This window comes from Oryctolagus cuniculus, chromosome 5, assembly GCF_051225735.1.
Source record: "Oryctolagus cuniculus isolate XC-2025 breed Fujian yellow rabbit chromosome 5, ASM5122573v1, whole genome shotgun sequence".
NCBI classification, from domain to species: Eukaryota; Metazoa; Chordata; class Mammalia; order Lagomorpha; family Leporidae; genus Oryctolagus; species Oryctolagus cuniculus.
The window spans coordinates 65,956,197-65,981,498 of record NC_142871.1 but is presented as its reverse complement, the minus strand read 5'-3'; the positions used below and the strand labels follow the sequence as shown (position 1 = coordinate 65,981,498).

The 25,302-nt window shown below is 41.9% G+C and overlaps 1 protein-coding gene across 6 annotated transcripts in view; it reads right to left on the bottom strand.

Moving 5' to 3' along the window:
• POPDC3 (popeye domain cAMP effector 3) overlaps positions 1 to 25,302 on the bottom strand; it is a 54,069-nt gene that overhangs the window by 8,773 nt on the left and 19,994 nt on the right. For 2 of the 6 annotated variants that reach the window (XM_089332812.1, XM_089332811.1), the window contains 4 exons: positions 23,445 to 24,178; positions 21,942 to 22,050; positions 20,009 to 20,202; positions 18,638 to 19,103 (listed from right to left, as the gene is read on the bottom strand). In XM_089332812.1, coding sequence (XP_089188938.1) covers positions 20,044 to 20,202; positions 21,942 to 22,050; positions 23,445 to 23,929 — 753 coding nt within the window. In that variant the 5' untranslated portion in view covers positions 23,930 to 24,178 and the 3' untranslated portion in view covers positions 18,638 to 19,103; positions 20,009 to 20,043. Of the gene's footprint in view, positions 1 to 18,637; positions 19,104 to 20,008; positions 20,203 to 21,941; positions 22,051 to 23,444; positions 24,179 to 25,302 lie in introns of those variants that run through there. The other 4 variants (XM_002714844.6, XM_070073748.1, XM_089332814.1 and 1 more) reach the window with 2 other exon arrangements.

The window sequence follows — 25,302 nt, the reverse complement described above, 5'->3', positions numbered from 1 at the left end:
TTTAGAGTGGTACCTGAGATGGGCATGTTGCAGCACCTCTGGCTACTGTCAGTGTGGATGGGGTTATGAGATTCTGCTGGTGCGCGCAGTCTCCCAGCCCATTTTTATGTGAGGGTCCACCAAGCTTATTCCCTTCTCAAAGTGAGACACAGTGGCAACACCCTTCACCAACCCAAACGTGCATTCCATGCAGAGCACTGACAGGCTGTAATGTACCTTTTGACCCCACTGCAAGATCTGTCCCTAGTGTGCAGGGAGCTCTGAACCTCTATAGGCAGACTGGGTCGATATGCAGGACCCCAGCTGTAACATGCACTTTTTCCAGTAGCTAGGGCATGGGAGGCAGTAGGGAAGAAGATGACCCCCAATGCTTATAGGGCAGATTCCCTTTATCCAGTGTCCTAGGGGCTGTCTGTCCCAGCTGTCCTGCCCTACCACCTGCTACAATGCAGAGTTCTGTGTGGACCATTTATTTGCCCCGCCCAGTTGCACCCATCCGGCTCAGTCTGCCTCACTAGAATGAAGGAATGTCTTTGGAGTCCCTGGGAAGAAGATAGGCATGGGCTTTTGCCTCCCAGCACAGTGTGGAAGGACACAGTGACTTCCCCTCTCAAGATAGTGCCTCCCTGCTCTTAGGGGTAAGGGAGAAAAGTGTGCAGGTTCCTTCTCTGAAGTCAGGGAGACCTGAGTTCTCCAGGAATCGCTCCTTACTGAGCTGCTGCTCTGAGGAGGTTGGTTTCCTCTCTGGAGATGATCACCTGGGTGAGGGGTTTGTACAGATGGGCTCCGTTTAATGCTTTCCTCCTCACCCTTTCCGCTGAAAATCCCCATCCATGGGGCTAGGGCTTCAGCCACCAACAGTTTGGCTTTGTTGCCCTTTCTCCTCTCTCTTAATTGTCACACTGTTATCAGTTCCCACTGTTCTGCTGCAGGTGCTCTTCCTCTGGCACTTACCTCCAAGCACAAGTGCCCTGGGTGTTTTCCATGGAGAAGGAGGTAAGCACTGGACTTCTCTATATGAACATAGCAGGTTAAGCCTTTGCCTGCAATGCTGGTATCCCTTATGGGCGCCAGTTTGAAACCCTGCTGCTCCTCTTTAAATTCAGTTCCCTGCTGATGTGCCTGGGAAAGCAGCAGAAGATCAACTCCTTGTAATGTGAGAGTCTTAACTGCTAGTCTAAATGCTTGCCCCCTTTTTAAAAAACTACCGGGCTGGCACTGTGGTGTAGCAAGTAAAGCCACCATCTGCAGCACTGGCATCTCATGTGGGTGCTGGTTTGTGCCCTGGCTGCTTCACTTCCAGTCCAGCTCCCTGCTAATGCCCCTGGGAATGCAGAAGATGGCCCAAGTGCTTGGGTCCCCGCACCTACATGGGAGACCCAGAAGAAGCTCTTGACTCCTGGCTTTCACAATGAAAGGACCGGCCATTGTGGCCATTTGGGGAGTGAACTAGTGGATGGACAATCTCTCTATCTTCCTTTCTCTATGTGTAACACTGCTTTTCAAATAAATAAATAAGTCTTTGAAAAATTATTATTTTTTTATTTGAGGAGCCAACAGAGTAAACAGTAGGTTCACAATGAATAAGCTGGTGAATTCATATAATTTATTTAACATTCCTATTCTGTTTACTTTTCTGTAAAATCAGAAAAATAATGATTAATGGGATCATTTTGACCTTTATAGACAATTTTTAAAAGATTTATTTATTATTTACATATTTGAAAAGGCAGAGTTACAGAGAGAGGAGAAGAGACAGGGACAGAGAAAGAGAGACGAGAGAGATCTTTCATTTGCTGGTTCACTCCCTAAGTAACTGCAACAGCTGGGGCTGGACTGGGCTGAAGGGAGGAGCCAGGAGCTTCTTCTGGGTCTCCCATATGGGTGCAGGGGCCCAAGCACTTGTGCCATCTTCTGCTGCTTTCCCAGGCACATCAGCAGGGAACTGAATTTAAAGTGGAGCAGCAGGGTTTCAAACTGGCGCCCATAAGGAATACCAGCATTGCAGGCAAAGGCTTAACCTGCTATGCTACATTGCCAGCCCCCTAGACCGTTTTTAAAAATGCCCAATATCTAGCTCTTGGTAGTTTAATTGTCTTCTCATGTGTCCTCATGATAAGCCTGCTTATGGTACATAATCAATAAAAGTTAATTGAATTTCAGTTTACTTTTTTAATTGAGATGAATATCAATTATCAAAATTCTTTAGTATGAAGAAATAATTGAACTGTCATGTGAATATATGAAATAGCTAAGATGTAGTTTCATTTTCTAAGTTTTTACCTGTTTTAAATATATGGAATACAGCATACCCAAGATATTTCAAATAAAACTTGTTTATAAATTATAAGACTTCTGTGCATGCTAAAATTTCCAGTGGTTTGGGAGTTCCCAGGAGTAGCCAAAAATGAGATTGGTTTCAAACGCAAACTCATGAAATATGCAACAGCATAGATTCTAGAAACTGGACAGTTGGCAGAGCTAAGTTACAGTAATTCGCCATCCTGGGATTGGCAGAGATGTGCATACAGTGCCTAGAGGCCCGATATTCTCCCCTTTCTCCCATCTCTTTCCTTCTAAAAGAGTTACATTTATGCATTATTTGTTCTAAATATTAATAATAGCAAAGATCAAGATGAAACATTTAATAGCATTTATTAATTTTTTGCAAAAATATTTCAGCAGGAAGGAATTTATTGTAAGCAACCAGGCAGAAGCATGCTTTTGTTTTTTTAAAGATAAATTTGAAAAGAGGATCAAAGTGGCTCTGAATATTCCATTCAGTAGCCTCAAAGTCAAGGAGAGAAGGATGGATCCTCTAACCAAAACCAGGAGTGGGCATTTGACCTAGTGGTTAGGATGTCAGTTGAGATACCTGTATCCCATATCTGAGTGCCTAGGTTCAGGCCCTGGCTCTGATCCCCATTCCAGGTTCCTGATAGTATAGACCCTGAGAAGCAGCAGGTGATAGCTCAAATCGTTGAGTCCTGGCCACCTACATGGGAGACCTAGATTGAGTTCCTGTGCAGGCTTCAGCCTGACCAAGCCCAATGTGCTGTGGGCGTCTGGGGAGTGAATCAGTGAATGAACATTCCTGTGTGTCTCTGTTTCTCTCCCTATCAGATAAATAAAAATTTAAAAGCAACAAAACAATACGGGGTCTGAGGCCCCTGATCCAAGGGCAGATTCTTAGCTCCAGTAACAACTATTTTGGCAACCCCTCTTGTCTTTTGTTTTTTGCCTTTGGGGAATTTCTAGGAATTTGCGGATCCTGAAGCCCATCTAAGAATCCCAGGTTAAGCACTTCTCCTTTGCAAGAGGAGAAATGTGGCAAGCATTTAGATGCATAGAAGCAACTTACTTATATAAGCTATTTAGTGATTAGAAAGGAAAACTTGCCATAGTAGAAAAACACCTTTTGGCAGTTCTTATTAGCACATACTTTGATGGTATGCATAAGATATTTTAAGATTTATTTATTAGTCCAGCTCTCTGCTGTGGCCAGGGAGGGCAGTGGAGGATGGCCCAAGTACTTGGGCTCCTGCACCCGCATGGGAGACCAGGGGGAAGCACCTGGCTCCTGGCTTCAGATCAGTGCAATGCTGGCCATGGCGGCCATTTGGGGAGTGAACCAACGGAAGGAAGACCTTTCTCTCTGTCTCTCTCTCTCACTGTCTGTAACTGTACCTATCAAATAAAAAAAAAAAAGATTTATTTATTTGAAAGGCAGAGTGACAGAGAAAAGGAGTAGGAGAGGGAAAGGGTCAGGGCAGAGAAAAAAAGAGAGAGACATCCATCTACTGGTTCACTCCCCAAATGGCCCCAAAAGCCAGGGCTGGACTAGGCTGAAGCAAGGAGCCAGGAACTCTATCATGTCTCTCACATGGGTGGCAGGGGTCATAGTACTTGAGCCACTTTGACTGCTTTCCCAGTGCTTTAGCATGGAACTGAATTGGAAGTAGAGCAGCCAGGATTCAAATTGACGCTTCAATATGGGATTTGCAGGCAGCATTTAAACCCATTGCATCATAGTGCCAGTCTGGTATGGATAAGATTTAGATGGAAAGTGAAGCCATGGAATGAATTTTTTAAACCTATATCTGGTGGAGGCAGACTTTTTATTATGCAGTATCATTCTGTTATACAATTAATCCTCAAAAAGGGCTGACTGTGGAGGCAAATGGGAGGCCTGTTAGCCAACCAAGTAACTGACATTGGACTAGAAACAAAAGCCCAAAGCAACACATTGTAAGGAAGGAATCACCAACTGAAGCTGGGAATCCATGCTGCTGTCCAGCACTAATTGCTGTTCAAAAGCACTCAGAGTTCCCAGGAGAAGAGAATATTTAAATGCAAATTTTTATTTTTATAACTACTTAAATAGTTGTAATAAATTCATGAAAATAAGACATCTTTCTAGCTTAACGCATATATAAAACCTAATGAAATGTTTATGAGCCACTATCAGCAGTTTTATTGTTTTGCATAAAATATGGTAAACACCATGAAACATTTCTTTTGTTCCAGATCAAACATATTGAGCCTCATTTAGAACTACACAAAATGGTTAAAATGATACTTGGTTTGAAAACTACAGAGACCCTCACACATTATCATAAAAGGAAAAAGGTTTTCCTTTGACAATACAGGCATTTTAGAGTCATTGAGTCTCTCTTTAGAGTAAGGGAAGAGTAGAAACACATTGGGCAAACCAGTTTCTGACAGAAGATAATTTTGGTTTATATGCCAAATGCAAAATAAATACTCCTAGGCAGTTTCACTGCCCACCACCACTGAGGGAGCCCTGCTATTTTTTGCATCAGTCCTCCCACTTTATCGGATGAGAAGTGTACGAATACATTATAAACTCAGAAAATGGCACCTAAAAGCAACAAAGCATCTGCAAGTCAGGAAATCTTGCAGATAATTTGAGGGTTTCATATCACTTAGTTTAATGAATAAGTAAAACTTCTTCATACCTAGGAAATTGATGTTGATTGGGAAAAAAAATCGAGTAGGGAGTTTTACTACTAATGACTTGGCACTCTGTACTTATGTTGTTAATGATTTAACATGTTGGCATGTGCTTCCTACTTTTTTTTTTTTTAAAGTGATGTTGCAGTTGTGTGGTTGCCCAGAGTACTTTCTCTCTGTTCCTCTTATGACCTTTATCATTGGCTACTTTCTACAGACTTATGTAAAAGTCTTATTTCTCTTTCTAGGTTGTAAGTTTCCAGAGGGTAGGAAGTGTGTCTGATTCATCGTTAATATCTCCAGGGTGCCTATCACATGATTTACATAAATTTGGAACCCAGTACATTTTAGTTGATTGAATAATTGTGTGCATTTTTAATAGAAGAAATAATGATTATTTCACCAATAGAAAAACTAGTATGTGTTTTTTGAAGATTGTGTTTTGTAACTTAAATTGTTATGAATGAGCAAAATAAAAGAAGCAATATACCAATATGTTAATAGAAGTTAGGTTAGGGGGACTAGTGTTGTGGCATAGTGGGTAAAGCCACTGCCTGTAATACTGGCATCTCATATGGGTGCCAGTTCATGTCCTGGCTGCTCCACTTCCAATCCAGCTCCCTGCTAATGGCCTAAGAAAAGCAGTGTAAGATGGCCCAAGTGCTTGTGCCCCTCCACCCATGTGGTGTGAAGCTCTGGCTCCTGGCTTTGGCCTAGCCCAGTGCTGCCTGTTGCAGCCATCTGTGAGTGAATAGCAGAAGGAAGATATCTCTCACTCGCTCTCTGTCTCTCTCTCTTTAACTCCAACTTTCTAAATAAATTAATCTTTTTTTTAAAAAGAAACTGAGTTAGGATAGTGAAATTGCTTTTCTTTCTTTATGTTATTCCAACTTGCTTATACTATGGTAATATTATTTTCTAGTGGAAAGAGTAAATACAACAAAATGAAACTTAATTTTCTACCAGGTTAGATCATTTGTTACAATAACAGTGACCTCCCTTACCAGGATGATGACATTCTACTCCCCAGTCCAACTTCATACTTCTCCCCTCTTTCTATCTAATCAATGAAGGTAAAGATAGGTTTATAATGATAGTAAAGATAGGTTTATAATGAGGGCACAGTGACAGCTGAGCACAGAGAAGGTTTGACCTTGAGCTCCACTGAGAATTCATTTGCTCCTTCAGAAGACTGAGTGGTCTGATGGGTGGGAAATGCCTGGCATCAGCCTGCAACAGCAGGAGAAAGACGAAGGAACCTCAGCGTCTGAGACCACACTCTGGTGACATCAGTCCAGATGCCCAGGGACCAAGTTCAGTTGATCCAGGGAGGACTGAGAGGACAGGGAGAGGCCCAGATACCTCTCCAGCTGTGCCAATCTGTCCCCAAAGAAACAGCACAGAAAGATGAGGAATTCATTTTAAGTACTTCTTTAAAACAGAAAGAAACTTACATGGTGGGATCAAGTGTTTTCTGCCCTCACTGCCAAGAGGATGTGGCCACAGGGTGAGAGATCAAGGTCAACTTAAAAGAGAGGAGTGTTTTGCATATGTTTGATCAGTGTCTCCTCAATTTATACCTGATGTATATTATATTAACATTTTTTCAAAAATAATTTAATGAGCACTTGTTACATAATAAGCACTAGACCAAAAGTGATTTTTGCACAGAAAAATATAATCATAAACATATGTCAAGGAGGGATGGAGACTGGCTTTATGTAAGCTCAGAGGAGCTCCAAACTGTTTATGTCTGAAAAGAAAATGAATTTAAAAACCAGTCATGGGGTCAGTGCTGTGGCGCAGCGGGTTAACGCCCTGGCCTGAAGCACCGGCATCCAGTATGGGTTTGAGACCCGGCTGCTCCACTTCTGATCCAGCTCTCTGCTATGGCCTGGGATAGCAGTAGAAGATGGCCCAAGTTCTTGGGCCTCTGCACCCACATGGGAGACCTGGAGGAAGCTCCTGGCTCCTGGCTTTGGATTGGTGCAGCTCCGGCTGTTGTGGCCAATTGGGGAATGAACCATCGGATGGAAGAACTCTCTCTCTGTCTCTGCCTCTCCTCTCTCTGTGTAACTCTGACTTTCAAATAAAATAAATAAATCTTAAAAAAAAATTTTTTAAAAACCCAGTCATTATTTATCATTTAAAATGGAATTACAGGGCTGGCTCGGTGGCATAGTTGGTAAAGCCACCACCCGCAGTGCCAGCATTCCACATGGGTGCCAATTCAAGTCCCAGCTGCTCCACTTCTGACCCAGCTCTCTGCTATAACCTGGGAAAGTAGTATAGGATGGCCCAAGTTCTTGGGCCCCTGCACCCACTTGGGAGATACAGAAGAAGCTCCTGGCTCCTGGCTTCAGATCGGCACAGCTCTGACCATTGTGGCTACCTAGGAAGTGAACCAATGGATGGAAGACCTCCCTCTCTCTGCCTCTCCTTCTCTATCTGTGTAAATCTGACTTTCAAATAAATAAATACATCTTTTAAAAAATGGAATTACAGTAGATGCAATTACCTGTCACATGTTTCTATAAAAATTAATAATAATGAATTAGGAGGCTATTAAATGAGAGAACTGCAGTGCCTTGGGTTCCTAAGTAAGCACACTAAAGCCATTTGTAGAGTAAAATGAAAATTAAGCTTAATCAATCAGAAACCACCAGCCAACATCCAACCAGAGACATTACTACTCAGAGACTATCACCTACCATCTAAGTAGGGACTATTTTTCTTAAAGATTTTTTTTTCACTTTGAAAGGCAAAGTTATGGAGATGGAGAGACAGAGAAAGAAAGAGATCTTGGGCTAGCACTGAGGCATAGCAGGTAAAGCCGCCGCCTGCAGTACCAGCATCCCATTGGGGCACTGGTTCGAGTCCCGGCTGCTCCACTTCCAATCCAGCTCTCTGCTATGGCCTGGGAAAACAGTGGAAGATGGCCCAACTCCTTGGGCCCCTGCATCCATGTGGGAGACCCAGAAGAAGCTCCTAGCTTCGGATCAGTGCAGCCCTGGCCGTTGCGGTCAATTGTGCAGTGAACCAATGGATGGAAGACATCTCTCTCTCTCTCTCTGATTCTTCTTCTCTCTCTGTGTGTAACTCTGATTTTCAAACAAATAAGTAAATCTCTAAAAATAGAGAGAGAGAGAGAGAGAGAGAGAGAGAGAGATATCTTCCATGCACAGGTTCACTCCCCAAATGGCCACAGGATCCTGGAACTCCATTTGGGCTTTCCACATGGGTGGCAGAGGCCCATGTACTTGGATCATTTTCTGCTGCTATCCCAGGTGCCTTAGTAAGGAACTAGATTGAAAGTGGCACATCCAGGACTGGAACTGGTGTTCCAATGTGTGATGCCAGTGTCCCAAGTGGCAGCTTAACCCTGCAGCACAACACCAGCCACTGGGGCCTCCTCACTTTTTTTTTAAGATTTATTTATTTATTTGAAAGGCAGAGTTACACAGAGGTGTTGGGGGAGAGAAAGAGAGAGAGAGAGAGAGAGGTCTTCCATCCTTTGGTTCATTCCCCAGATTACCACAGGGTGGCTGAAGCTGTGCCCATCCAAAGCTAGGAGCCAGAGCTTCTTCCCAGTCTCCCACACAGGTGCAGGAGCCCAAGGACTTGGGCCATCGTCTACTGTTTTCCCAGGACATAGCAGGGAGCTGGATCAGAAGTGGAGCATCTGGAACTCAAACCAGCGCACCTATATGGGATGCCAGCACTATAGATGGTGGCTTTACCCACTATGCCACAGCGCCAGCCCCCTGGACTCTTCACTTTCACCAATACAATATATCTTCTTTGTGCTGCTTCTCTGAGAACATTGTACATTATAAAAGTTTCTCTCTCACCAGCCCTTCTCAGTGAAGCAGTGCTCCCCTTGTGGTTTGGTGCTGCCTGATTCATTAATTGCTGTCTGCTCAAAAAAACTCTTCAAAATTTTAATGTGCCTAAGTGTATCTTTTAATTCCAACATAAAGAGTCTCTAAGCAAAACAAAGAATAATCTTGGAACCTAAAAAACAATTAAGTGTGCATTCTTTTTAAAAAATGTTGTTTTAATTTAACAATTTTGAGAAGTAGAGAAAAGGAGATAGAAAGAGACAGAGATAGGGAGAGTGCTCCATCTGCTGGTTCACTCCCCAGATTCCTGTTGTGGGGAGCAATCCGGACTAGACTGTTACTCGAATTAGGACTTATTCTATGCATCTGCTCTCCCACAATATGGCGCTGGGAGAGAAGTAAACAGCTTCCGCACAGCTGCCTCCAGTTCAACCAATTAACTGTAGGACTTGCTCCTGATTGGAGAGCAGCGTACTCAGCCGAGTTGGGATTGGCGGAGGAGGACTATAAAGGAGGAGAGAGACGGCATGCACCAGGAACATCTATGGGGAACATCTAAGGGAACCCGTGCAGCCCCCGAGAAAGCCGGCCGGCGGTGTGCCGCTCCCCTGCGGAAGTGGGGAATGTGGCCAGGGGGAACTGCCCTTCCACGGAGGTGGAAGGGATAGTAGCCAACCCGGGAAGAACCAGCAGCAAACCCGGGGAGGGCCGAGCAGACGAAAGAACAGCGCAGGGTCCTGTGTCGTTCCCCCACGAAGACGGGGAGCGACACCTGTAATAGCTGGGAGTGGCCTGGGCCAAAGCCAGCATCCAAGAACTCAGTCCAGGTCTCCCACATGGGTGGTAGCAATCCGATCACTTGGGCTAAAACTGCTGATTCCCAGGGTCTGCACTGGTGTGAGAGGAGTCAGGAGCAGGAGCCAGGAATCAAATCCAGGCACTATGATGTGGGACATGGGCCTCTTAGCTGGTGTTTTAACCGGTAGGCTAAATGCCCACTCCCTGCTTGTACATTCTGAACAAATGTTACTCAATTCACTTGAGAAGTATCATCAAGAAAAACACAGCTTTGAGATTCATTTACAGACATTATAATTGTGCACCATGCATTTTATTTCATGATAAAATTTCCAATGGCTCTGCACAATTAAATCAAATTGTAGGGGAATTCAATGTTAAAATTCAGATAATGGATTCAAGAACAGATGAAATTTCTTCCTTTCTCTGTAACAAATATTTACAAAGCAGCTGCCATGTGCCAGGCACTATTCCCAAATGGTGAACAAAATAAAGACTAGTGGAACATTAAAAAGGAAAATTCCCTTTCTCAGAAAAACAAATCCTGTGCTGTGCATTGACTCAACTTGGATTTCAAAGGCACCAGTGTATATCTCACAACGACACCCCGTTCTACAGAAGCTTCACTTATATCACACCAAAAATACCATCCTTGTCTTAGAGCCCACAAAGTTTCTTTTCACATAACATTTTATTCTACCTGAGATCAAAAAGAGAAGCAGCACTACAAGTGGCACTGAATTAATGTTCCTAAATTAGAATGAGGCAGGAGATGGCACATAAAGCATGGTGGGCTGGCGTGATGAAAGCTTCTCAACAAATATCTCAGGAGATTGAAAACGAGCTGTGGAAATATCACAAATGAAATTACATGTACAGAATTGATTGAAACCGCATTAAAGAAACTGGGCCCTTCCCTTTCATTTCATAAACTTATAGCCATGTAAATAGTGTTCCACTTAATGACAGTTTACTTGTAGACCACATTTGAGCTCAAGCTAGTAACTAGTGATTTCAAAGAAGAAAGGTTCGAGCTTGGATAATGCTACTGCGGCTGTTACTAACAAAAGATGTGTAATTAGCATTTTGGCATTGGATTTTGCTTCACTTAGGATTGGGGACATGTTGATACTCTCCAGCCAGGAGCACAATCAGGAACACAGTTAGGATACCATGAAAAAGACAAGGATGATGATTTGGAAGAACTGGATATAAGTTGAGTGTCACCATTTACTAACAGTGATTCAGCCTTTCTAATCTTTTTTTTTTTTTGAAAGATTTATTTGTTTAATTGAAAGGTGGAGTTACAGGGAGAGAGAGAGAGAGAGAGAGACAAAGAGAGAGAGAGAGATAGATCTTCCATTTGCTGGTTCACCCCACAATTGGCTGCAATGACTGGAGCTCGGCCAATCCCTGAAGCCAGGAGCCAAGAATTTCTTCTGGGTCTCCCACATGGGTGCAGGGGCCCAAGTACTTGGACCATCTTCCACTGCTTTCCCAGGTACATTAACTTGGAGCTGGATCAAAAGCTAAGCACCCAGGACTTAAACTGGCACCCATATGGGATGCTGGTGCTGCAGGTGGTAGCTAAACTCAATATACCACAGCACCAGCTCTAAACCTTTCTAATCTTAATTTGTAAAATGGGATTCTTGAGCTTTGGGCACAACTGTTAAAATACTATCTGGAATGCATACATCCCATATCAGAGTACCTTGGTTAAAGTCCCTGATCCTTTTGTGATCCAGCTTCCTGCTGATGCACACCCTGGGAGGCTGCAGGTGATGGCTCAAGTTCTTAGTTCCCTGCCATTCACATGGGAGGCCCTGATTGAGTTCCAGGCTCCTAACTTTGGCCTGGCCCAACCCTGGCTGTTGTGGGCAGTTGGGGAGTGAACCTGCCAAAGGGAGCTCTCTCTGTCTCTGTCTATCTCTGTCTCTGTTGCTGTGCTTTTCAAATAAATAATCATAAGCAAGACTTTAAAAAAAAAGATTCTTCCAAGGAACAAGCAGATGAAATCACAAATACTTTGTAAACTGTAAATATGCACTTTGTTAGCTATAAAGTACTAAGTAGCTATAAGACATTATTTTGGAATTATATAATGTGGAAGATAATTTTACATTTAAGGAGTGGTAACCTTAGTTTTTTATTTTTTTAAGATTTTATTTTATTTATTTGAAAGTAAGAGTTGTAGAGAAAGAGAGATTTTCCATCCACTGGTTCACTCCCCAGATGGCTGCAACAGCCAGCATGGGCCAGGCCAAAGCCAGGAGCTAGGAGCTTCAGTTGGGTCTCCCACGTGTGTGGCAGGGACCCAAACACTTGGGCCATCCTCTGCAGTTTTTCCCAGGCCAACAGCTGAATCAGAAGTAGAGCAGAATCAGAAGTAGAGTCAAGTCCTAGCTAGGACACTAACAGGTGGCCATGTGGGATGCCTGCATCGCAGGGAGCAGCTTAATGGGCTACGCCACAATGCCAGCCCTGGTAATTTTTGTTTTGATGACCCAAAACATCCTGTGTTGTTATCAAATGGAACTAAAGTCCTACTATGAAATTATGTGAAAACAAATATTACAGAATCCTCCCAATAAAACAAAATCACATCTATTAAGATCACCAAAGTTAAACTGAAAAGAGTAATGGAGAAAATTATAGCTCATGGGGCAGATTGTCAGTTCTTAAAGAGAAAAAAATTCCTTTTAAAAATTGCCTGTCAATCTTTAATAGCTAACAGGTTTTAAAACTAGTCAAATTTAGCATAATAATTAAACTTCAAATTATGTTCAAACCATGCTGATATTATATGCAAATGTACAATTCAGCATTAACATGATGGTAATACTCAGGGTGCAGTGAATAAGAGCCAAAGTAACTGATGTTTCATTCTTGCTGCATCCTTTCATGACTGTAAGATTTTTCACCTTGAAAATATACATATTAAACCAGTCTTTTATTATAATAGGCCTATATTATGATATTTATTTGAACTTTTTAAAAAAATTTATTTATTTAAAAAATTTATTTATTTGAGAGGTAGAATTACAGAAACAGAGAGGGGGATGAGACAAAGGTCTTCCAACCACTGATTCACTCCCCAAATGGCTGCAACAGCCAGAGCTGAGCCAATTTGAAGCCAGGAGCCAGGAGCTTCTTCTGGGTCTCCCATTAGGTCATTTTCTGCTGCTTTCCTGCACCATAACAGGGCACTGCATCGGAAGAGGAGCAGCTGGGACATGATCTGGTGCCCATATGGGATGCGTGCAGCGCAGGTGGAAGCTTAGCCTACTACACCATAGTGCCAGCCCCTATTTGTACTATATTGTGTTAAATTTTAGTAGAATGAAGAAATTAATTCAGTCCATTGATCTCTTTAATTTGTATGAAAACTATCTGTTACTAAAAATAATATTAAGTTGGGAACATCATTTCTTTTTTTACATTAAAAAAATTATTCATGAGGCAGAGACAGAGATATTCTATCTACTGGTTCACTCCCCAAATGCCTGCGAGAGCCGGAGCTGACTCAGGCCAAAACTGGGTGCCAAGTCTCCCATGTGGGTGGCAGGAAACCAAGTTCTTGAACCATCACTTGCTGCCATGCTGAGCAGAACCAGAACTCAGACCCACTCTGACTTGGGATGGCAGGTGTCTCAAGCAGGATTTTAATTGCTGTACCAAATGCCCACCACAGGGAACATCATTTCTAAAAGTTAATGTCTTTAACAACGTGTGACACAGAGAGAAGCATGGAACCTAATTAGAAAGTGCCATTCATGGGTGGGTGTCTGGCACAGTGGTGAAACCAGCACTTGGGCAGCACATCAGAGTACCTAGGTTCAAGTCCTAGCTCTGTTCCCAATTCCAGCTTTCTGCTAATGCACATCTGGAAAGCAGTATCACCCAAATACCTGGATTCCTGCTACCCAGGAAGAAGGCATGGGAATTGAGTTCCAGGCTCTTGGCTTTGACCTGACCCAGCCCTTGCTGTTGTGGGCATCTGGGGAGTAAAAAAGTGGGTGGAAAATCTGTCTCTCTGCTTTTCAAATAAATAACAATAATTTTTTTTTTAAAAAAGAAAGTGCCATTCAGCGCCACATATATATTTGTGCCCTTGATCAAACTAGACATCTTGTATTCATAATACTGTGTAATGAATTGCTTTTACAATAACATGTACTATCTGCTGGCTTGTTTTTCTTTTGGCTTTTGTCAGCTCAGTCAGATTTCACTTGGTAACTGCTCTGTCAAATCAATTGTGTCCTTCTGGGCCTGTGCGTTGTAACAATGTGACACTCAGAGCTTATCCAGATGAGCAGAGAGTAAATGAATCGCTTTTGCTCCTGTTGAAGAGGAGAGAAAAATTCTTCCATTGCAAGGGCTCAGAGAGCATCCTACTACTTCTTTATGGTGGATTAATTCCAGGAGCACGAGGGTGCACAGTCCAGAGCAAAGTCCACTTTCCCTTCTCACTTTTGCACAGGGTCAAATCAGGTTCACAGGAATAGCCCTGAAGGGATTTGGGGGAAGGGGAGAAGGGAAGGGAAGCCCATCAACAACCAAGTGCAGTGAAGGCTGAGCAGGAGACGCCTGCAGCCTTCGGAAACAAGCCTCACCAACTGGGATAGTGTTGTTTATGGGCTGGTTTGGTGCCAAAGCCACTTCCTTTCTCTGTCATGGTACTTGTGTCCCTCCTGACCACAAAGTTAAACACAGAAAATCATAAGGCAATCGCCTAGATTTCTTCGAAGGCATAGGGACAACTCTTGGCCAGGACCAGCATCCTGGGCATGCTACCTGTGTTGTCATATAGGGCGCAGGTGTACAAGGGCTCCACTCTGCTGCCTCTGTCTTGAAATTCTTAATACTTTTTGAACAAGGAACTCCATTATTTATGAATATCCAGATAGTGCATGCAAAGCTATTAGGTGTTTTTTTTTTTTTTTTTTTTGGCAGAGTGGACAGTGAGAGAGACAGAGAGACAGAGAGAAAGGTCTTCCTTTTTTTCTGTTGGTTCACCCCACAATGGCCGCTGCTGCTGGCATGCTGCAGCTGGCGCACCGCACTAATCCGAAGCCAGAAGCTGGGTGCTTCTCTTGGTCTCCCATACGGGTGCAGGGCCCGAGGACTTGGGCCATCCTCCACTGCACTCCCAGGCCACAGCAGAGAGCTGGACTGGAAGAGGAGCAACCGGACAGAATCCGGTGCCCTGACCGGGACTAGAACCCGGGGTGCCGGCACCACAGGCAGAGGATTAGCTTATTGAACTGCAGCGCTGACCTGTTAGGTATTTTTAACACAAGAACATGACCTATTGTTTTTCTTATTGCATTCTTACCAATAGTAAGAGAACCAAAGGAATTTAGGATTGAAAACAATTAGGCTGAGATGGAAACGGACCCAGTTTTTAATAAAAATTAAATTTTGAGTACACTATATTACAATGCTAGGATATCCATCATTTCTGCTTTCTGTCTGGATTGATTAGAGTATTTTACAAAATGTGGTTTGCTAGACATGGTAAACTAGATATAGTGTTGCCACATAGAGGTCACTGTAAGGTTTTTGAGAAAACCTGGGTACCAACCAAGGTGTTGGGAAATGTAGCATACCTGTTAATAGCTACAGCGCTAGCCCCATTGAAAAGTGAAGACTGTGAGGTTTCAAAGCATCCCTTACCCTTCCTTTGTCCCTTTATGCTTGTATCCCCTCCTTGCCACATTTAAAATAGCTATGTTTTGGGGAAGATTCTCATTCTCCCTCTGTCATGTGATTGGATAAAAAAAAATTCTACCTTCCATTTTTATGTGGCTTTGTTCTTAGTTGACTTTCCTGATTAGAAAGCAATCTAAGCCTTTTCACCAAGATGGCGCCCAAGGAGAAGGAAGCTCCTGCCCTTCCCCAAATCAAAGTCAAAGCAAAGGCTTTCAAGGCCAAGAAAGCAGTGCTCAAAGGTGTCCACAGCCACAAAAAGAAAAGATCTACGCGTCACCTACAGTCTGGTGGCCCCAGACACTACTCCTCTGGCAGCAGCCCAGATATCCTCAGAAGAGCACCTCCAGGTCTGCGGTGAAGAAGACAGAAGATAACAACACACTGGTGGTCATCGTGGATGTTGAGGCCAACAAGCACCAGATCCAACAGGCTGTGAAGAAACTCTATGACATCGATGTGGCCAAATTCTGACAGAGAGAAGAAGGTGTATGTTGGACTCGCTCCTCATTATGAAGGTTTGGGTGTCACCAACAAAACTGGAAACGCCTAAACTGAGTCCAGCTGGCTAATTCAAAGCATATGTTTATTTCACCATTTAAAAGAAAGAAGACAATCTGATCATTAATAATATCTGTTAAAGTATTACCTGGTACTAACTTGAGATGTGACTTCTACCTGGAATGCCCTGCATCTAAATATTCAATAACACACAGTCTTAAAGACTCAAAGAAATAAATCTGTCCGAGAGCCACTGTGAAGCCATGATAAGCCAGCAGGTGCATCCTGAAGGCCTTTTATTGCACCAGGTAGATAGCTGCCTTTATGTGTGCTTCTAAGTGCTGCCCAAGATGGCCTTGTGCAGTCAGGAGACGGAAGAAAGCATCCCAATGTTCCTTTCATTCGTCCTGAACTTGAATAGCTCAATAACTCATCCAGAATAATGATTCAGACCTTGTCACTCCATCCCACTTATGGCAGAGGGTAACTTACAGAAAAAAGTAGATGTTTTTATACAACCCCATCCTCCTCGCTGATGCTGCTCTCCAAGCCACTGAGAAAACAGAAGTAATCACTGGAGAACTGTCACAAGCTCCCCACATTTTGTTACCAACAACTGCTCACCTATATATTCTGCCTCCTCTTCACACTCATGGTGAATTGTCCACATTTCTGTGTAAGGCTGTCAGATCCCTTTGTCACTCACCTGCAGCACTCCAGTGGTTCATCCTTTGCTTCTGGATCATTCCATTATTACTTCCCTTGTCTTAAAAACAAGCACAACTACCTCTCTTGATTTCACTTCCAGCTCAGGCTACTGTCCATTTCTATTTCCTTTCACATCAAAACTCCTTTTAAGAAAACTTCCCTATTCTTGTCCCAAAGTCTTGTCTCCCATTCTTGAACCTGCTTCATTCAAGTTCTTGTCCCTAATAGCTCCCAATACTGTTCTAGTTAAGTTCACCAATGACTTCCACGTTGCTCAGCCCAACGGTTTATTCTCAGACCTCTTGACACCTGACTTCTCAGCCACATTTGAGACAGTTCATCACTCTCCACACTTGATCTTAGCCAAAAGGCTGAGAAGTTATAGCTCATCACTCTCTTCTTCATATTTTCTTTGCTTGGCTTCCTGAATCCCACACTCTCCTGATATTTTTTCCACCTCACTGGCCATTCCTTTTCATGTTCTTTGCTGATTCTTTCCCCTTCTCCACATCCTCTTTAACTATAGAAGGCCTACCCAAGAAAAGATCCTTGGACCATTTTTCTTCTGAATCTATATTCTATTCTTTGGTGATCTCATCTGGACTTAGGGCTTTCAATGCTATCAGTATCTAAATATTCCCAAAGCACTAATGCCAGCCCAGGCCTTTCTCTGGAACTCGATTCAAATATCCAACCATTTCAGTGTCTAAGAGGCATCTCATTCTTTATCCTGATCTTCCTTTCCAATTCTACTATTGTTCCCTCTCCCTCCAGCCTATGCACAGCAGGCTGACTGGAGGAAATCCTATTAAAATACAGTGCAGATGACATCACTCCTCTACTTCAAACCCCACAAGGTTTCTGCTCACTCTCAGGATACAAATCAGAAGTCTTCGCTATGACTTATGAGGTCTCAGCCCATCTATCCCTCCTTACTATTCATTCTGTTACGCCTCTGTCCCTCTCTAGTGCTCATTCTGCTGTAGCCACGCCACCTTCCAGCTGGAACAGGCCAGTCATGTTCATGCCTGAGGGCCCGTCATTTGCTAACCCTGTGCCCAGGTGCTTGTCCCCCAGATATCCCCCAAGATGTTCCTTTGCATCTTTCATGTCTTTGTCCTAAACTATGTTCTTGCTGAGCTCTTCCTGCTTATTAAAACTGCAATGCTGCTTCCTATCCACCTTCTCTGATTGATTTTTCTCCTGTGTGCTATCACCTTCTAGCAATGGGTTTTTCTGATTTTTTTTTTTTCATTTGTGTCCCTCACACCCATAATAAACTATATGAGGGATGGGATTGCTATCTGATACCTGATGTATCCCCAGGGATTGGGTTAGCAACTAGAGCCATATAAGATGTTCAATACACAGATGTGAAATGTGTGATAATGTATATTCCTGCCAAGGGACATGGCTTGCACAGGATCTTCAGAAAACCAGTTTCCCAAAGATAGGGATCAGATCTGCAACCAAAGCTCTCTTTTTCACACTCTTCTTCACAAGCCTGTAAGAATGACTGCAGGGCATATGCCTATGTTTGTGTCGTGAGCTAAGCAAGATTTGCTGTGAGTCCAGTCAGACCACTGACTCTTGCCCTTAGAGCTAAATGTGTGCAATTGGAATGCTGTGCAACATTTTTCTTATTTGTTCATGGCTATTTTTTTTAACTCAGTAATTATGATGTATCTTGGTTTCCTATAAACTGCTTCTTTTAAAATGCTATTATAAAGTTTAGGAATCATTTGTAGCAATAAAATAGTATTCAAGGCTGGTATATTATCATCTGTTGCATTTATTCCATTTTTTGGTTATATCGAATAACTTCACATTTAAAATAAATAATTGCTGCCCCCACAGAAGTACATCTTGCTTTCATCAGAGGTTGTAGCAAAACAAGTGAGTTCTGGAAATGCTTATTTGGACAGCAGCAACCTGCTGTCATCTCAGAACACTTGCTGGCAGCTGCTGGAGAATTGGTGCCTAAGCCAACGGGGCGAGCCGACACACTGAACAAATGGGAGGAGATAGCTGCGGATCGGGAGTTTCAGACTGCCCATACTCGTCCTTCTCCCTCCCCAGTTATAACAATAAGACATACAAGAAACATTTGTAAAATTTATTTGCAATGCAGGATGTAAGATGCATAAAATATCTGGCAGTGGCATCTTGCCTCTGAACTTGATTTATAAAAATATTAGTGAGCTCAGTCTTCTGTATTTTTCAGTTTATTTGGGGAATGATGAAGAGAGTCTTTTTAAAATAGATATAAAACTTCAGACTTTGATGTCACTTATCACAGTATCGTCTGGAATTCCGAAAATGTTCTGTCAGCGGTGATTTGGGTCTTTCTGGACTTGACATTTGATAGAAGTTGGGTAACCGAATATCATAATGATATCTTTTTCCTATGTATACCCTGTCATTCAAGGCATAGAGTTTATCTGCGATGTCACTGCCAATTAAAACTGAAAACAGGCGGGAGATGTAACGATGCTGAGCAAAGAGCAAATATAATTTCTTTCTCCTCCAAGACACATATCGACAGTCAGTTTCTGCTGTTAGGGTTACCTAAGAAAACCATGAAACCACATGTAAGCAAACATTAGGAAGTAAGAAAATTGTGCCATACTTTTCCTGTCACCAATTTTAAATGAATTTCATTTGTTTCCTTTTAAGATTAAAAAAGCTTACTAACTCACAAAAATACTGTAAAAATAGAAAAATAAATTACAAATTATTACTGTATATAATTTATTTTATGAAAAATCACCATGTTTGCCCACCTCCAATTTTTATCTCTTCTCCTAAATTCAAGTATCTATATTTTATATTTTATTGGAGAAAATGCTACTTGATATTCAAAAAATAAGGTTGGCTAATGTTAAAGATGTCTGAGGGAGGGTATTGCAGGAAGTTCATGAAAAATGGAATTAATAAATAGGTTTATGTGACCATGAGACATCACCTCACCCCTGTCAGAATGGCTGTTATCCAAAAGACAGAATAACAAGTGCTGGTGACAATGTGGACAAAGGGGAACACTTATACATTGTTAGTGGGGATGTAAATTAGTGCAGCCATTGTGGAAAACAATGGGAAATCTTTCTCTCTCTCTCTTTCTCTCTCTCTCTCCTTCTAAGATTTATTTATTTACTTGAGAGGCAGAGTTACAGACAGAGGGAGACACAGAGAGAGATCTTCCATCCACTGGTTCACTCCCCAAATGGCTGCAACGGCTGGAGCTGGGCTCATCCGAAGCCAAGAGCTTCTTTTGGGCCTCCTCTGAGGGTGCAGGGGCCCAAGGACTTGGGCCATCTTTCACTATTTTCCCAAGCCAGAGCTGGATCAGAAGTGCAGCAGCTGGGATTCAAACCGGTGCCCATCTGGGATGCCAACACTGCAGGTGGATGCTTAGCCTACTATACCACAGCACTGACCCTGGAAATTTCTTAAAAAAATAGAAATAGACTTGCCATATGATCCAGCAATTCCACTCCTGGGTAAGTACTCAAAAATTTGACCACAATACATCAAAGAGATACGTGCACCACCATGCAGTACTGTTCATAAAAGCCAAAATACAGAGTACAGAATCAACCAGAGTGTCCATCGTCAGTTGAATAGATGAAGAAAATGTGGTATAAATGGCCAATGGAATATTGTTAAGCTATAAAAAGAATGAAATTCTACCATTTGTATCAAAATTGATGCAACTGGAGGGTATCGTATTGAATGAAATACAAATACCACATGTTCTCCCTTATCTTTTTAATTCTTTTTAATTCTCCCTTATTTTTTAATTTTAAAAAACTTTCTAAAAAACACAAACAAAAAATGCCTGTGTGTACTACTATTACTGCAAATATAGTTTTGTCAAACTTTGTTTTATATTTTTGTCAAACCAATGATTAAGAATGTTATACACTATAGTTTTGTGTTTTTTTTTTTTTTTTTTTTTTTTTTTTTGACAGGCAGAGTGGACAGTGAGAGAGAGAGACAGAGAGAAAGGTCTTCCTTTGCCGTTGGTTCACCCTCCAATGGCCGCTGCGGCCGGCGCACCGCGCTGATCCGATGGCAGGAGCCAGGTACTCATCCTGGTCTCCCATGGGGGTGCAGGGCCCAAGCACTTGGGCCATCCTCCACTGCACTCCCTGGCCACAGCAGAGAGCTGGCCTGGAAGAGGGGCAACCAGGACAGAATCGGGCACCCCAACCAGGACTAGAACCCGGTGTGCCGGCGCTGCAAGGCGGAGGATTAGCCTAGTGAGCCACGGCGCCGGCCCTATACACTATAGTTTTTAATGATATGTGATTACTTTAAAATTTACTGTATATGGATGAAATGGTCATCTTTCCATTTGATTACTGTTCACAGCTGTTGTTTATATTCCCGCCAAATTAAGGTCTTTTTACATTTTAATTGTTGAACTCTTTATTTAGTGGAGCATTAAGCCTTGGACTGTAATGTAAATTAAAAATGTTATCTCAAAAACTAAAAAAGAAAGGGAAGGAAGAAAGGGAGGCAGAAGGGAGGGAAGGAGGGAAGGAAAAAAAGGAAGGAAAGAAGAATGGAAGAAATGGAGGGAGGGTGGATGAGAGAGGAAAGGTGGCAAGGAGATGGATGGAGGGAGGGAAGAAGGGAATATTATATTGTTAGAATTGTTATCCATGAACTGCACTGAATCTGTTCTCTTTGTATTAATACCACATTAACATGAAAAATTATCAGATGGTAAAAATAGGTTTATGTTGGCACAAAAAATATTGAAATTCATATATAATTTTTTTCATTATATACATTTTGCACAACATTTCTGAAGTTTCATTGTATTTTCCAAGTCAATTCTGAAGCTATGGGCACTTAACCCTAACTCAACTTTTGTAATACAATAGAATTTATATACTTATTTTGCATGTATATTGATTTATATCTGCATATATATGAATATTTATATGTTCATGAATCACAGGAAACCAGTATAACATAATGAATTGATCCTACTGAAATGGTTATCTTTCAAATCTACTAGAAACGGCAGGAGAGAGTGGTGACAATAAATTGTTAATATGCTGTTGCTGGAAAACAACTGATACCCAGCAGCATTTTAAACTTTGAAGAATCTCAATTAGTTTACATGTTAATCCCCATATATGCAACTGTATGAAGGAAAGCTTAAGAACATTCATCACACACTCCTTACTGTCATATATCACATCTGTTCTCAACATTGCTGTACCTATAGTGACAGCAATCAGCATGAGTTGAACAGAATTGGGAAGCCACATGTACTCCAAAGTTAAATGCAAATTATTCTTATGTGCGCTGCTGTTCTGTTTGGTTTTTAAACCAACACTGTTCTTCTGTTTGGATGACAGAGGATTAATTGTGTGTCTAGTTATCTCTTACCTGAAAAATGCCTTCCTCTGTGGGTCTCAGTGAATCCCACTCAGGAGAATCCAGGAACTGAAAGGGGAAAATGTAATGCAGAAACTCGCCGTCAACTGTCACTCTGATCCTACCAAAAACAAGAGCATCATTTATGAGGGAAGGAGGAAGAGAGCAGATATTTGGGGGCAGGAGCAGGGAAGGAGTGGTTCTGAATACCTCTCTAGAATTTTGCAAGTCAAAATATTAAATTTATACATTAAATGGTACAATATCCTACAAGATTCATGTACTGATGTTCCTCACAGGATTCTGGAATATTGAGTGAAATGCATTAGAAAAGTTATCAAGTTATACACTTATATGTCCAATTATGTGTGCATATTATACTTCAATATAAAGTTCCAATGTACTGAGGCAGATAAGAACATAAAGGAGTTTTGCTACAAAGAGCTTTGTAAACTCAAAATTTGACCTTTCAGAAAACATGAATAATCACATTACTGTTTCCCACCAAACTTTGTTTCTGAAGCTTAGATTTCTATATATATTCTTGAGGTGTCCCCTCCCCCTGCTTTCAGCAAGTAGGTAACTATTAGAATTTTGATAACTATAAAAATTAAACCTCTATTGCTAGTCATTGACACATTCCATTTTATGAATAACTAAATCTTTTCACAATGAAATACTTTAAAATTTAATTCAAAATGCCTTTTAGAATACATTGATAGAGTGGCTACTACAAGAAGAACTACAGAGAAGGTATACCCAAAGGCGGGGTATAATCTCTGTCTTAAATTGTGTTACCATAGTCTGCAATCTGAACATGATCCAGAGGTAATAGAAATTGTATTTTACTTTTACAAAGAAGGAGCTTGGGCTGTAAGGGTTTTGCTCTGATTCGATTGTAACTGTTTAATCAAGTTACTTTATGTAAATCATTTACTTCATTGTTTAATAGAGTAAACTTGATTATACTGTTTATTATTTGGCCTGTCATTCTATTGAGAGAGTTATAGTATACATTACATTTCAGATAATAATATTTAAATTCCAATGTTTGTACTATTCCAATTTTCACATTGTGGGAGCAACTAAAATAACTTTTAAAAATTAAAAAAAAATCAGTTGCTTACAAAAATGTTTGATCAAAGAGTCTATTTTAAATACTTCACATGCCAACATAAACATTCTAATAATTCAAAGTGGCATCATCCTGTCCTTGACTTTCAGTGATTATGAGGAGAATAATATCATACCCAGATAAACAAATTCGTACTGTGATTTTAAGACCCACATTATTTGATTTCTGAGATGAAGTAATAAGGCTGTCAACTACTTCCCGCTGCAAGTAAAGCATACCATGTACTCTCAATGTCTCTGTCTATGACTCATGTTTCAGAAGATTTTCAAGCTTCGGTGGCTAAACACCACCCAGGACTACACTAAGAGGGAAAAATTCAGTGGAACAACACACAGATAATTAATACAGAGAAAAGACATGCAAGCACCAAGGGTACAAACCTTCCTGAAACAAGCAGGGAGAGTTTATCAATGGAGGTTTTCCCCTGCATGGCATAACAGTGCTCCTTTTCCAAAGTAACCACTTCAGAGCTCAAAGCAATCGTTCTGAAGACAGGCAAAGAGATCCCCAAAGGCTGGAAAAGGGAGCTGTACAACACCTGGAATTCTCGGGCAAAGGTTATGCTGCGAACTTGATAGGCAATATGAACAAATTGCATGAAGCAGATGACAAACAGTACAAAATTCCAGGAAAATATGTCAGCTGCACACACATCTACCCAAGCCCAGACAGCAGAACAGAGAAAACCCAACCCCAGCAAACTGAAGACATAAAGGAGCCCGAAGAATCCACTGCCACCCATGAAACCTACTACAAATAAAATACTGGCAAGATGATAAATGGCGCCTTCAGCCTCTTGCTTCCAGACTGTGCAGACTGGGTGTTCATCTATCAGGTTCTTCCATAAACTTGAATTTCTTTCCATGGCTGTGCTACTGTCTGCTTCACTTTTCAGTTGACTTTAGATGACATTGGGGCAAGTAATTAAGTCCTTTGTATTTCCATAATCAGAGTTTTGCTCAGTCTTCACAAACCACAAAAAGCCTGGACACAAGTTGTTGTTGATTAAAGGACTGCTGTGTATGGATCTTGAAAAACTAGGAATCTCATGCTAGTTTCTTAATGTTCATCTGAGTTCCTGATTAAGATCTAGTCCACAAAGTTTTTCTGTTTCCTGTGCAAGAGAAAAAAAAAAAGAAATGAACAATCTAATTGAACAAAAAGAAAAATTGAAAGGTTTATAAAGGTACTTCAGAAAGTTTGTGCGGGGCCAGTGTTGTGGTGTAACGGGTAAAGGCGCCACCTGCACTGCTGGCATCCCATATGGGCTGGAGTCCCTGCTGCTCCACTTCCAATCCAGCTCTCTGCTATGGCCTGGGAAAGCAGTGGAAGATGTTCCAAGTCCTTGGGACTCTGCACCTGCATGGGAGACATGGAAAGAAGCTCCTGGCTCCTGGGTTTGGATTGGCACAGCTCTGGCTGTTGCAGCCACCTGGGGAGTGAATGAGTGGATGGAAGACCGCTCTCTCTCTCTCTTAGCCTCTCTGCAACTCTGTCTTTCAAATAAGAATAATAAAATAAATCTTAAAAAAAAAAGGAACCACTAAGTTAAAAAAAAAGTTTGTGGAAGATGGAATTAAAAGATAAGATTATTTTGGTGCAAAAATTTTTGGAAGTTCATGCATATGAGGAGTTCCTCAAAAACTTCATGGAAAATGCTTATTATGAAATTAACAAACTTTGTTTGTTTGAGAGGAAGAGATACAGAGAAAGAGCTTCCATCCACTGGTTCACTCTTCAGATACCTACAACAGTCCTGGACTGGCTAGGATAGAGCCAGGAGCCGGGATCACTATCCAGGTCTCCCATGCAAGAGGCAGGAAGCCTATTACCTGAGCAATCATAACTGCCTCCCAGGGTCTGCACAGGTAGGAAGCTGGAGCCAGGGCCAGACTCAGGAGTTGCACTCAGGCACTCTGATAGGGCACAAGGGTTCTTAACTGGTAGGCTAAATGTGGACTCCTTCAACCTTTTTTGGAATAAAACTTTTTTTAAAAATTTTTTATTATTCTATTTTTTGACAGGCACAGTGGACTGTGAGAGAGAGAGACAGAGAGAAAGGTCTTCCTTTGCCGTTGGTTCACCCTCCAATGGCCACCGTGCTGCGGCCGGTGCACCATGCTGATCCGAAGGCAGGAGCCAGGTGCTTCTCCTGGTCTCCCATGGGGTGCAGGGCCCAAGTACTTGGGCCATCCTCCACTGCACTCCCTGGCCACAGCAGAGAGCTGGCCTGGAAGA